The sequence below is a fragment of the Teleopsis dalmanni genome, chromosome 2 (assembly GCF_002237135.1).
Source record: "Teleopsis dalmanni isolate 2A chromosome 2, ASM223713v2, whole genome shotgun sequence".
Lineage (NCBI taxonomy): Eukaryota > Metazoa > Arthropoda > Insecta > Diptera > Diopsidae > Teleopsis > Teleopsis dalmanni.
Genome location: NC_051847.1, coordinates 196353907 through 196369366, shown reverse-complemented (window position 1 = coordinate 196369366; position 15460 = coordinate 196353907). Strand labels below are relative to the sequence as shown.

Sequence of the window (15460 nt, the reverse complement as noted above, 5' to 3'; positions counted from 1 at the left end):
TTTTTATTATTATTCTTTTATTTATTTTTTTTTTTCATGTTATATTTACTTTTATTTTAATTTTATGATATTTATTTTATTTTTAATTCAATTTATTATATTTTTAAAGTTTATTTTTGTCAAAAATTACGCTTCTTATGACGACAAAGAATCTAAGAAAGTTAGAGGATTCAAATAGCAAACAAAAGACAAGAACAAAAATTTAGTTAATTTATTGCAATTTAGTGTTTCGAATATTGTCAAGTACTTATCTTCAGTGGTCTTAGAAAATATTCGAATTTCCTTTTAATTAGTGTATTAAATTTTTATTTAATTTAATTATTATTTAATTTAATTTTTATTTAATTTAATTTTTATTTAATTTAATTTTTATTTAATTTAATTTTTATTTATTTTATTTTAATTTTTATTTATTGAGCTAAGTTCATGTCAGCTTTATGCTAAGAAAGTACCTCAGCTATTTAGGTGTGTTGTCCAAGGTCTACACCAATGAACTGCTAACATTATTGGTGTTCGCTGCTATTAGTTTTAATATAAAAATCTTCTGACCATGGAATATGTTTCTAAAATTAGTAATCTCTGACTTATTATTAGTTTGTTTTCAATTTATTTATTTTTTCTTTTTATTGTTTTATTTTATTCATGTTTAGAAATTCACTAACGATTTACTATTTTTTATTTCAGGACCGTAATAATGCCCAGTCATCTTGTGCTGGTATTTTTATAGCAGCTCATTTAGGATTTGATTATCCTGGCGCTTGGATACATGTTGACATGGCAACTCCAGTGCATTGCGTAAGTGTTTAATATGACTAACTTATAAGCATTTTGAACTTGAGACTTAATAGCCTCAAGCTTTAAAGCTTCAAATTTCATGATTGCATTGAATTTTTTAAAGAAATTTTAAATATTAATAAATTTTTCTTTTTATTTATACAGGGTGAACGTGCTACTGGTTATGGTGTTGCACTCATTTTGACCTTATTTGGCAAATATACAAACAATGCTATGTTGCAATCTATTGCACCATCCGACGAGGAGCAGCCAGCCAAGCGCATCTGCCGTGATCGAAACTGAAATACATCACATTTTTTTTTATTTAACATTTTTTCCTTACTTTCGAAAATATTAACGGTTATAAATATAAAGAATATGCTTAAAAATTTTCGTTTTTATATTTTAATATTTTTTTGTTTAGTTTGTATGTTTCATTTTAAGTAATATTGTTTATTGTTTGTGTCATTTCATCGTTTCCTAATGGTTTTGTTATGTTGGTTGTTTCAAATTTTTTTTTTTTTTTTTTTTTTGTACTTTAAGTTGCAATTACGTTGACCATCTTTGATATCATATCTAGGAGTATCGCTTTTTTGTATCTTTTTTCTTCTGCTTTGTTTTACGATTTCATTATTTTGCGGTTGCATTTCTGCAGTTGAGAGTTTTTATATTATTATTATGGTCTTGTTGTCTTTTATATTTTTTGTGATTTATTTTCATTCGTGTTTTTCTATTTTCATTTTCATTTTCAATTACTTCGTACCAAATTACTTATTTTTCTGAATTTTTTCTGTGAGATTTGCAATCATTTCAATTTTATATATTTTTTTTAAAAAGATTTTCTCCCATAAAACTCGGGAGCGTTAGATATAAAAATTGTTTTTGCCTCGATGATTTTCAATTTTTTATATTTATTTTTGACAACTTCATAAAAGGTATAAATGTGAAATGCAAAATTAACTGTAGTGTCTAGTGCAAATACAATATAAAAAAAATTTGGAGAAAATTAAAAATAAAATAGGAAAATAATATTAAAAAAAAAATTAAAATAAATATAAAAAAAAATATGAAAAAAGAAAAAACAGATAAAATGTAATAAAGAAAAAAATAAAAGGAAGAGAATTGAAGAAATTGAGTTACAAAAAAATTAATTTTAATTTTCTTACATCTTTTGGTTTGCTAGTATCAAGTAGCAGTTGGAAAAAATATAAATAAAATAATTGGTTAGTTATTTATATATTCATAATAAATTCTTGTATTAGACATCTCTTTTAGGTCATGAAGTTAAGAAATTTTTTAAATATTTTGTTACAGAGATTTTAAATAGCAAAGAAAGGATTCGAATAGGAAAGAGAAAACAAGGACAACAAGACAAGGGCTGAGATTTCAAATAGCAAAGAAAGGATGCGAATAGCAAAGAGAAGACAAGGACAAAAATTTATTTAATTTATTGCAATTTGGTTGACCATACAACGTTATTTCGTGTATTGCCAACTACTCAACAGGAGTAGTCTTAGGAAATATTCGAACTTCTTAATTAGTTTATAGTCCGTATATAATTTGTTTAGACTGGAACTGACAGTCTTAAAATTCGTAACCCTTGGCAAGAAAAAATTAATATTCTTTTTAAATTATTTTAATTAATTGAATTTTTGGCTCACCAATACAGCTGTTTTGAGTATTGCCAAATACCCATCATCAGTGGTCTTACAATTATTTCTTTTATATTGTGAAACAATATTTAAAACGAAATAAAACGAAAAATCTTTTAAGCTTCAGCAAACCTGCAGTTCGTGTGCTTACTGCAGTACTAACGGGTCATTGCGCCTATGCTCTAACGGTGGCGAGTTCTAACAAGTGGATTATACTGGAGTTGTCAAGATGAAGAGGAGGTAGAATCTATCAATCACTTTCTCTGTCTCTGTCCAGGACTTCAGACAAGGCGACTTCAATGTCTTGGGGATCTGACTTAACGGATCTCCTCAACTTCATCTGGAAAACTAAATGGTTTAACAAGGATTACAAAGGTTAGCAACTTGCTTCTCCCGGTAACATTTTTTGATGGCATCATAATAAGCAATATATGCCTCCGAGTGGGCGAGCTGACAACTGTCAATACGCGCCCTCCGAACCTAACCTAACCTATCCAATATTTTCTACAAAATTTAATCTATTAAAACAACTCCACAAATCTTTAAATCCCATTTAAATTTTAAAGAGTTTTAAAACCTTCATAATTTTTGTTACAATCCATCCTAATCAATTACTTTGTCAACCCAAAAGCATGCGACGAAATCGGGTATATTTTGTTACAATTCTTGTTGCTGTTCCTAACGCTTCGTTAAATATTCAAACAATTTGATTATGTATGCAATTCTATCCCTTGTCGTTGGCAATATTGCAACTCTGTTGCTGTTGCCGTTGCTGCTGTTGCTGTAGCTTGTGCTGGTGCTTGAGTTGGTGCTGGTGCTGTTGAGCACAATTGTCAGCGTAAATCTACCATTAGAAAGCAACATTCGTCAGCGTGTCGATTAGCATTTATCATGGCATTCTTTTATCTTTTGTCATTTAAGATTCGATTTTATTCATTCCATTTTTTCTCTTTATTATATTAAGAATGAAGGATACTAGACGCTAAGTAAACAACAGATCCGTACATTTTGAATCTATTTTTTTTTTTTTTTGCATCGATGTAGTTGCAGTTTGCTGCTCACATTTTGGTATTTGTTCAATTAAGTTGCAATTCGCTGCAGAAACCGACAGCTGCAATATGTTCAAGTTGGCTTAAGTGGATTTCAACGCCTTAACGTTGGAGTAACAACAAAATCGTCAGTCGCTGCAAGAGTTAAGCATTTTATTCTAGTACTTCAAAGTTGAATAAATTAAAGAGGGAATGCACAGTATTTCGTAGTTCATTTTTTAAGTTGAATTCACATACGTTTCTCATTCAATTTCTTTTATTGTACATAATTTATTAAGTTCCCAATTTTTATTTTGGTTGTGATTTAGCTGCAGTTAAAATGCGGTGCTTTGACTGGGTACACTGAACTTTTGTGTTGAAATCCTTAATACCCGGATTAGTATTATGTTCAACTAGTGTAAGAATATCTTCAACTCCTTAAAAATTCTGCTGAAAGGAACAGGATCCACTTAATATGGATTCCAGGATATAGCGGATTTGAGGATAATGAGAAAGCCGACAGCCGATGAACTAGCCAGAAAAGAAGCGGTCTGACATTATATTAGGCCAAAACCATTCTACAGTCCTTCATGAAGCTTTGTCAAACATAAAATTAATGAATGGCTGGTATTACGAAGTAGAGGGAACAACAGAACACATTCTGTGTCACTGTGATAGTCTCGCCAGATTCAGAATTCAGTACCCATCAACTGCCTATTCACCAATAATGGAGTTTGGCAACATCTCTCCAAAGAACATAAAGGCATTTTTAACTGCTACGCGTCTATGGAATTAAAGTGACTTTGTCACAATAATCCTCAAAGAATACAGGGACATGGTAACATAATATCCAACCCTTTCAAAATCTAATCAAATCTAAGTCTTCATCTATATCCAATATACCAGCATGAATATTACAGAACATTTTTTGGGACTAAACTGCGTATCCACTAATAATGGAGTTTGGCAACATTTCTCCAAAGAACATAATGACATTTTTAACTGCTACGTGTCTATGGAATTAAAGTGACTTTGTCACAATAATCCTCAAAGAATACAGGGACATGGTGACATAATTCCCAATCTTTTCAAAATCTAATCAAATCTAAGCCTTCATCTATATAAAATATACCACCATGAATATTACAGAACATTTTTTGGGACTAAAGTTATACCTATATAGTTTTTAGAATTTATGCCTTCGTCTATACATTAGGATGAATATTGCAGAAAATTTTTTTAGGACTAAAGATAGATATTTAGAATTTATGCTTTCATCTATACCAAATACACTATGATGTGAATTAAAGAAAATTTTTTTTTGTAACAAAGTTACTAGTAGTTTTTGGAATTTACGCACTGATCTATCCCGGTCTTTTTTTTTGTTTTTATTTATTTATAACATAGAAATACCAAAATAAAAGAATTAAATAACTAGAAAGTACTGCTAGTCGAGACCTTCGACTATTGGAATATCTTTATTAAAATTTAATACAAAATAATTAAAATTTAATATTAAAATAATAGCAATAATAATTCTCATAATTCTTAAATTTGTCATTTCTCATTTATAATTCTCATTTGATTAGTTTATATTATTGCTTAAATATGTTACAACTTCAGTGCAAGAAATTGTGTAGAAGTTTAATAATTTATAGAATTCGTAGGGTTGTAGATCACAACGCCTTACATGAACTCAAATGGGAACACTGGAATTATTATTAATATTTTCTTTCGGTAAATGCGGCAAATCTTATTTGCCAGACTTTGCAACGTTAAATTTATTTTTATGTCAAACACTGAAAAAAAAAATTAATAATTATAATTATAATCTAAAACACCAACACAAGAAAAATTTTGGACAGTATGTTTTTGAAGTATTTTTAAAAGTATTTGCAATAAATGGGTTTAAAGTTTTGGCAATACTATGTTCTGAGTATACCTATTGGATAAGTGGGTTCAGAAAAGTTGGAGCAAATAAGTCAGCAGTGTTGTTTCATTCTTAAAATTGGCGTTTGGATTTTAACAATATGTTTACAAAAGGTTACACCGTAAAATTATCTTTATAATAAATTAATACTGATTTCTGCTATGGATGTTAATACCATATTACAAAATATTAAATCCAAAATTTCATCATTTTGGACTGCCATAGGTTTTACTATTATTTTACTTTTACCATCTCGTTTTAAAGCTATGATTTTCTTTCATAGTTATATTAAATATTACAATATTAGCATTTATATTATTAAAGGAATCAAATATTAATGGTGTGGGTAGGGATTAAAAGATTTTTAATTTAATAAAGAAATAAGAAAAATAAGAAGGAAAAATAAACAAAAATAATAAAATAAAATAAATATAAGAAAAAAAATAATAGTTATTTTGCATTTCATATAGATTAACTACACTAAACAGCTTATTATATTTATAATTCTCATTATGTTTGTATTAAAAGTTTTATTAATATCTTATAAAATGAATATAGCGAGCTGAAAATTTTGGGGTGTGGTATTTAATATATGTTGTTAAGAAGTTGAGAAGGGGTCGTTATCACTATCATTATTCGTAGTTTGTGGTATCGTTGTCATAATTTTGTTAAGATTAAATCAGAAATTTCTTTCAATGCTTTGGAAATTAATTATTAATATTAAAGAGAAGTAGTTATTAAAAATTTCGTTAAATATTGTAAATATGCATTAAATATGTAGGTGTTGTTTAATAGCTCGGAATTCATATACATAAAACTAATTGCCCTGATAGCAAGATGCTTGTGTTCGAATCTCGCTAAGATCTGTTATAAAAAATCACTTGAAAAGTTTCCAAAATGCTTAATAGCTCAAAAGTTGTGCCTCAACTAAAAAATCATATAGACATTTAAATCTGTCTAGGGACTAAGATGCCTATGTATGGCTTCCAATTACACATTGATCTGACCTGATATATTATAACTGGATTATAATAAATATTAGTTGAAGAATGCAGTACTAAATATTTTGTAATGTATTTGGAAGATATTTAAGTAAACAAGTTCTTACATTAAACTAGCTCACATAATAGTCATTTATTATTTATAAGACTTTGCTTTAACAATCGGTTTCTAAGTTCTTGAAGTCATTATTTTCAATCACAGTTTTATGATACTCATATTCCTAGTGATGACATATGCTCAAGAAATGCGATGGTGTTTTTTTAAAAGATTTGTATATGACTATGAAAGATGACGAATCGGGGATCGATTGGCAGTTGACAAAAATGCATCGATGTTGCTTTAGAGGACTTAAATAAGACTATGTAAGGTGCCAAATCATGGATCAATTGATATCAGTATGAAACTAAACAGCAGTCGACTATATAGTGACTATAGTGACTATATATTGACTATATAGTTTTTTTTGAGAATAAACCAAACACGAACTTCGATGTAAATTATTCTTATAATGTCTAGACTCTTTTTAAGATGTTGCTTTCTTAATTTTTTGTGTCTGTTGTAGTCATCTATTTTTACCAAAAAAACTAGCTAAGTGATAATAATTCCGAAAAGGAAATTTATAATGGTTAAATTTGAATGCTATACTATGCATTTGTTTATTTAAAGTATTCGAAGTATTTAGGAAAACCAATTGCATAATATAAGTAGTTATATATATATTAATTGATCATGCGACATATGAATCCGATTTGCAAACAATAGAATCTTTTTGTTTCTACACATTATAGACAACTCGCATGATTCTAGTTAGTAGAGAAACCCAATGTTGCGTTAAATATCTAAGAAGTGTTTGGTGGAGTGTCAAGCGGAATGTAAAAAAAGATATGAGATTGGTTTGAGCGCTTATAAAACTAAATAGATCATAACGGAGAGGTTTTGGAGGGGTTTCAAGAGAAATAAAAAAAAATGATATGTAATTGGTTTAAATGCTTCCATAATTTTATAGGCGAGCATATTTTAAAAATCAATTTAAACATTTTCGAACACAAATTACTAACTAAATTTTGGCAAAGTTTAATATGACGGAGAAAAGAGTTGAATAGTGATCATTTGCAACAACAAAATAATTTTAATATTTTATTTATTTTAATCTATTATTTATTTTAATCTATTATTTAGATTGGAGTATTACCAATACATATTTATCATCAATTTTTTTTTTTGATATATTTTTGAGTAAACAACTAGTTGTTTCTAGTATTATCAATATCCATCATCAGTTTTCTTGAAAAAATTTTTTTGGATTTAATTGTTCTCTCATAATTATTAGACTGCAAGTATCAAACAACTGTGGTGTTATTATTAGAATCAAAATAGAAATAGTGACTCTAACCGTACATATCTCGACGTATAAGATTGTTTATATTAAAAGGATTCAATGATTATGATTGTAATTATTAGCTTAACCTATGATATTAAGCATATCAATCATGTCGACATCATGTTTTAAATTTGTTATAAAAGGATATACTGCAGCTGAATTTTTCATCTAATTTAAATGAAATTGGTCAAGTACCTAAGAAGCTGAGGCTATATCAAATTAATTAAATTAGCTAACATACAGGTATGTAAATGATATATATATGTATTTATATTTGTATATATAAATGAGGCATATTTATATATGCATATCTATATTTATTTATATGTTAAGATTCATAAGTATTAAAGCCTTAATGCATATGTCGATATACTCGCATATTTGTATTTCCATATAAATACACGTACCGATATATGGATCAGCACAGGTGTTAGGCATTAACGATTATTATTTTGTTTGTGTATCAAATTAACTAAAATTAATTAAAATACAGAATGCAAACAATAATATTAGTATGAATATATTTAAACACACATATATACTTACATATACCATATATTCTTGTACATATGTATAGAACTAACAAATGTGCAACGATGGATATATATATATGTTGAATGCACCTATATTTGCAAAATATATGTCGGAAACAGGAAAGTGTACAGCTTCAACATGTGCACATACATATGTGCGTATATTAACAAATTCGAATGTTGCAGGATACGTATTTACGTATCCTTGCAAAGTCGCATACAAATGTGCATAACACTAATTAAAATTTGTATTTTCTAATATTTGTGTGCAATAGACGATGTGTGCTTGTGTGCATATTTATATCAATTTACAAAAACATAAAAATTTGAAACAGGAAGAAATTGTACGCAGGATGTACAGCAAATATCAAATGAGGAACACGTGCAATTGATTCAAAATTAATTCAATAAGCACAAATTCTCTCCGCGATTATGAATTTTCAACAAAATGCGTATCATGCATTTTTAATGAGATTTTCCCATTCGGTACGATATGCAATGAATTGATTTCTGTTGTTAATTTTTGTTTTTGCATTAATTTTCAAAATTTTCAAAATTATCATATTATCATTGCTATTATTATAAGCAATTGAATTATGCAATTTAATTGAAAATAATTGGAAGAAATTTTAAATAAAATTAACTAGCCAATAATTCTCGAACTTATGCTCCAAAACAATTTTCATCCTTAATGGATTGTACACCAGAGGCTCTACAAAGTTGATTTATTTAAATCTTTACGTGGAAGATTTTCAGCTGCTGAGCTCAGTTTGGTCATTATTGCTAGTTTTGTGCTATTTTTATTTAACTTGCCCGTAAGTTTGCCTGAGTGCCATATTTTACGAGCGTATCCTTTAAGCAGTGTTACGTTTTTTAAAATTTGTGCCATAAGTCAGCATTATGATAGTCTCTGAAGCGTGCCATAGACAATCTTTGTCTTGTATTTCTTATATCCTTGTAGTTGTACACTTTCTAGGTAACAAACAGAACAAATAATAAAACAACTTAAAAATGTTGCCTTAGCAGCAATTGGACGCTAAGGGACAATTGCGCCTGTAAATATGCTATGAAAATCTTACTCACTTTAGTATTCCTTAAAATTTTGTACATTCACTTTGTTGTTCGGTTTTTGTGTGCGAGAGTATTTGTGTGTGTGTGTGTGCGCAAAAAGTATAAAAGTGTTTGTGTACGCAAGGACTTTATCTTTGAGTTTTGTTAATATTTTTTTTTAGTATTTTAATTTTTGCCGGTTTTTTTTTGTTTGTGGCGGCATAACACTTAACCCCAATACACAATTTAATCTCTAAAAGTTTTTGCTTTACCTAAACAAAATCCCATAAAAACGTTTTCTAGCACACAGCGTGCGAAAAATATATATAAAAATGAAATAAAAACTATACACAAATAAAATAAATAAATGACGAGATAAATGCTTAGCATAAATAAACTATATTTATTTTGCTTATGTATATTATAATCGAAATAGTTTATAACCTTTTTATGGCAAGCAAGTATTTTTTTCTGTTGAATTGGTTCAAATAAACTTTGCTATCTTAAATTGTTTATAATTATTATAAAAGAAGGATTGGGTTATCATGGTGAAGATCCACTTAAGCTTAGTGCCCTACTGTGTTCCACATAAAAAGTTTGAAGTTGTGAGACGCGATCAAATTTTAATATTCCTTAAAAAATAACGACACAGTTTGTTTAACTTATGTAGCACAAGCGCTGCGAAGTAACAAAGCGTAGGGGAAGCACTTCTCTCATCGTTCTGAGAGCTGTGTTAGGGAATACGTAATCAACATTTGTGAAAGAAAACTTCAAATCTCTCCTAAAGTATTTACAGTTCCCTAAAAATCGTCACCAGTCCACTAGATCTTCTCTTATCTTAGAAGGCCAATTTAAAGGGATCTAGTGAACTCACCACTAGGCGACCCTGTATTCCAACCCTATATTTATCTCTTCTAAAAAGTAAGTTTTTTACTATTAGTTTTATGATGTGAGAGGTATACCAAAACTATTGAAATATTCTAGAAATCAGGAGAGAGAAAAGAAAGAAGAAATTAAAAAAAGATCAGCGAAGAAAGAAGAGAAGAGAAGAGAAGAGAAGAGAAGAGAAGAGAAGAGAAGAGAAGAGAAGAGAAGAGAAGAGAAGAGAAAAGAAAAGAAGAGAAAAGAAGAGAAAAGAAGAGAAAAGAAGAGAAAAGAAGAGAAAAGAAGAGAAAAGAAGAGAAAAGAAAAGAAAAGAAAAGAAAAGAAAATCAAAGAAAAGAAAAGAAAAGAGAAGATAAGAGAAGAGAAGAGAAGAAAAATAAAAAAAAAATAAAAGAAAAGAGAATAAAAGTGAAGAAAAAAGAAGAAAAGAGAAGAAAATAGAAGAAAAGAGACAAAAATAAAAGAAAAGAAAAGAAAAGAAAAGAAAAGAAAAGAAAAGAAAAGAAAAGAAAAGAAAAGAAATGAAAAGAAAAGAAAAGAAAAGAAAAGAAAAGAAAAGAAAAGAAAAGAAAAGAAAATAAAAGAAAAGAAAAGAAAAGAAAAGAGAAGAAAAGAGAAGAAAAGAGAAGAAAATAGAAGAAAAAAGAAGAAAAGAGAAGAAAAGAGACGAGATGAGAAGAGAAAAATTGAGAAGAAAAGAAAAGAGAGATAGAACAGAACAGAAAAAAAAAACAAAACAGAAGAAAAAAGATAGAAGCTAGGAGAGAAGAGGAGTGTAAACGAAAAAAAAAGAGAGGGAAGAAAAAGGACAAAGAAAAAAGCAACAGCTAATTATTGAGTTGAATCTGATAGAATTATTATATAACTATATAACATATCAATATTTTCAATCTCAATGTAAAAGGTATAGCTTCCTTATTTACAACTTCTGCGTCATGTTTTTTTTAATTATAATTTTTGTTTAGGCTACTCTGGTGATACATCTTCTTCTTTCAAATTTTTCTCTTCTAACATACGGCTGCGATAGTTATTATTGAGTGGCGTACGTTTTTGGTATGCATAGATAATGTTCCAAAATAAAGAGACTGTATTGGATAGTAGGTGGTGTACTTGAAAATTTTGATTTACTATCTTTTAAAATATTTAGTTAGTCATATAGAAGCTGAAGGGCTACCAATCTCTAATGTACTTAATGTTAGAGAGGGTCCTGTGCTCATTTTGGCCCACATTTTGGAACACATTTTCATGTGTTCAACAGACATCCGGCTGAAATGAGACTTAGTGTTTGCATTTCCAAATTAAACAATTATATGGAATGTTTAGATATAATTCTATTAATTCCTATACGTACATTTTTCGATATTCATAAAATTCTCAGTAAAATGTCACTCATACGCTATGTGTGCATTTTTTAAGTCAACTTCATATATTAAACTTTATATTTAACTTTTACTAAAGATCAACGTATCATCATGTATATTAATAATATTATAATATTTGTGTATATATTTAATGTGATATACACAAATGAACTAAAATAGCATGTAATTTCTTGATCATTAGATTTATTTAGTTTGTCTTTGATATTAATATAATTGACTTTGTAAAATAAAAATTAAAAATTATTTTTGTCTTTTAAAAAGTATTATTTTTAATAAAATACTTTTTACCAATAATAAAAATATCAAATAAAGCAGTAAAATTTCACGCAACATCAAATAAATATTTGCAATAAATACACAGAAAATAGGAAAGCCTTTAGTCATACAATCCATGTATGGACTGGTCTGCACGCTTCAGAAAAAATCAACAACTAAAGTCACGCATCTGAAACGATTTTTTCCAATTCATCGCGTTTTACAATCCTGTGGCACGTTGATTCCATTTCATATTTTATGGTATTCACTTGTGGACAGCAAATCCTTTAAATATCGGATTAGAGTTCCATAAAGCGGTAAGCGGTAACAAAAGCAAAAATCAACCAAAACGATATACTTAAGGTGTCAAAATTATCCACGTCAGTAAAAGTAAGTATGAAATCGTTTAAAGGTGACAAATATGCGAGAGAATACTTTACATTGAGCGCTTAAAGGATATTGATTTAAAAGAAAATGTTTTGGTATTTTTTTATTGTATATTATTTATTAAAATTTTATTATTTTTATACCAATTCAATGTTCCTATTATTTGTTTATTTTAGTTTTATTTGTGAAATTTAAAATCAACTCCACACAAATACACTGTTTGGGTGTGTTTTGTCTGGCACTTCAAAAGTGGCAAGTGATGGAAGGATTCACATTCATCAAAGTTCGAAGTACGAAGGGGTGTTCCCGTATAAAAAGGCAATAATGCATTTTCAACGTTATTGTCATCCACATTCAGGATTCTATAGCATTCAGTAAAAAATTTTATAAGTGAAAGACTAATAACAATGCAATTTCAAGTTTATCACCAAGAAGCACACACACACATATGTACGAGTATCTCTGTGAGTGTTCGCATGCAATGACTGTAATCCTGTCGTATTTTGATGGACATATTGAAATGCGAAGCATTAATCATTAACACTAGAAAGTAAGTGCTTTCGTCGGTGTGATTTACTACAAAAGAAAGTTTTTGATTTTCATTTTATTTAAATTGCAGGAAATACTTTGACTTTACAAACTAAATTTCAAGAAAAAAATTTATAAGGAAAAAAAAATTGTAGGAATGATTTTGACTTTAAAGATTAAATTTTAAACGAAGGATATTTAGTAAAAAAAAATATTATTTAATTTAAAAAATTTAAATAAAATAATCGTTTATTCACACAGTTTCCATGGTCTTTATACTTTTTCACTGCTGTTTCTATTCCTGTTTTCATTGCTCTTGTAAAGTATATAGGCATTTTCTTGCTTTTCTGAAGACGGAACAGTTTACGAGTATTATAGACTCAGAGGTATTGATTAGCATAATGATATGTAAGGAATAACCGACACAAAATATTGTTGCGTCATTAAGTGCCTCATAACTGCACATTTGTCGTGCTAGTCATTATATATGTACTGTCATTCAGATGGCACATTATTATACCAGTTATCTTGTTCAAATGTGTCATAAACCATGGAATGACTTTTAAATTAATATATGGAGAATATAAGATATAGACTGAAGCTTTGCTGATAATGAAGAATCTAATATCGCTTTTTTAATTTATATTTTACTAATAAGTGGCAAGATATATCGGTTTCTGTATAAGATATATATCTTTCGAAAGATATCGATTTTGAAATATACTCTCTGATATTTTGTGCAATACGTTTCTACGTTTCTGTGGTCAATTAACTCCAACAAAATTTTGTTTTTAGTTATCTATTCATTCACAATAGACTCGACGGTCGCAGTGCCACATCCCCTAACAATAATAATATCTAGGCATCCCTTTAACTCTTTTTTTTCTGATCTTTGCGCTTTAAAAGAAAAATAGAATTTTCGTATTATTTTTTAACAACTCACCTGCATTGAAATTCTGTTGCATTTTTGCGAGTCGTTAAGATTTTTTACCCAAATAAGTACCAAATAAACAGTAGAAGTGTTAGACCTCTCAGTAAAAGTATTTAAATTATTAAATCCCTTTTAATGGTGTGTATTATTTTGTTTTTCTGGAGTCCAATTTGTTATGTATAAAGCCTTCAAGTCTTATCACCTTTCCATAAATTTATGTACATTGAAATTCAGTAGCGCAATAACTTACTAAAATTTTTAAATAAAAAAAAAAGAATCATCGATGCGAAACCCTTAAAACAGAATATTTTTGGATATTTTTAAATATTCCGTATTTCCCGCCACACAGAAAGATTTCGCCCCCCAAATAGTGTTGTTGCAATGTTGTTGAACTGACTGTCAGCAATGGGCTGAATAATTAATGAACGTCTGTCTGCAATTTTATGGTAATATTGCTGGGTGCATGAGTGTTTAGGGCATGCAATGCAATATTCCAGTGTAAAATATACTACCGTATATATTACGGCATAATTGCATTTTGAATTTAATAATCAGAATGAAAGCCAATATATTTTTCCCTTTTTAGAAAATATATATACGCATATTTTCCCCATAAACCTTGGGCCATAAGGTAATCGAAAAGAGATTTAAATTTAAAAAATTCTTCATTTCAAGAAACTTAAAAAAGCTTCACTCATAAAAACTGCTTTCCACTTCAAGCAAATCAATTTTTTATCTTTTAAATTTTTTCCAGTTTATTAGTAAAAAGTGAATAAAAAATTAAATAATGCAAGTACAAAATCTGAGAAAAATTCTGTCCAGTAAAATGGGCTTGGAGTGATGCGAAAAAGTTATAAAAGTTAAATTCTCATAGCAAAACTTAAAAGTATTTATGAACTTTGCAAACGAGTGAGAAGTACTCGAATAGCAAGTAGAACAGAAGTTTTTAAAAACTTCCTTTGAAAAGTGTATCATAACAAAATTATATGCAGAAAAATCAGTGAAATAACTTTGGAAGAGTATATAAATGTATTCACTTTGATAGCTTCTGACATCGAAATGGGACAGAAAAAGCTAGTCCATCTCTATTTTTTAAGATATTCTCAATAAAATAATAATATAAAATATTTTATAATATAAAATATTATTTTTTTTGTCGAAAGTGACGCCATTAATGACGAAAAAAACTAATTAAAAGTTAGAAATAGAAATAAAAAGACAATAACAAAAAATTTAGTCAATTTATTGAAATTTATCTGATCATACAAGGCAGTTCGAGTATTGCCAAATACTCATCATCAGTGTTCTTAAGTAATATTCAAATTATTTTTATGGACATTGAAATAACTCTACCTGTTTTTTAAATAAAAAAATGCAAGTCAAAATAATGTTGAAATACTGTTGCAATAGTGCTGACACTATGAACCCACTAAAATCATCTTTCAGGAATGAGTTGAGAAGACCTCAGCCATCAGACTTGAAAGTCAGCTGGCTAAAAATAAGCTTAGTATTTCTGTTTAAAAATTTATCTAGGTTATGGGCTATAATAAACATTAATTATGTGAAATGATGGACATTGACTAAAGACTGGGACTCCTAAGTAGGAATATATTCTGAGGAATGGGTTACGATATCTGCGATTGTACAGGGAAATTGAGTGAGGAAATAATATTAAAACTATTACAGGTGATGTTCCTTATTTAGAATAAGGTATAAATCTTCATTAGAAAAAAAATAATGTT

At 28.4% G+C, this 15460-nt stretch overlaps 1 protein-coding gene across 1 annotated transcript in view; it reads left to right on the top strand.

Moving 5' to 3' along the window:
- The window catches only part of LOC119683484 (probable aminopeptidase NPEPL1), a 10740-nt gene extending 9583 nt beyond the window's left edge, over positions 1-1157 (top strand). Inside the window, exons 5-6 of the mRNA XM_038097167.1 lie at positions 685-795; positions 940-1157. Of these exons, the coding sequence (XP_037953095.1) occupies positions 685-795; positions 940-1077 (249 nt within the window). The 3' untranslated portion in view covers positions 1078-1157. The remainder of the gene's footprint in view (positions 1-684; positions 796-939) is intronic.
- Positions 1158-15460: the final 14303 nt, after the last annotated feature.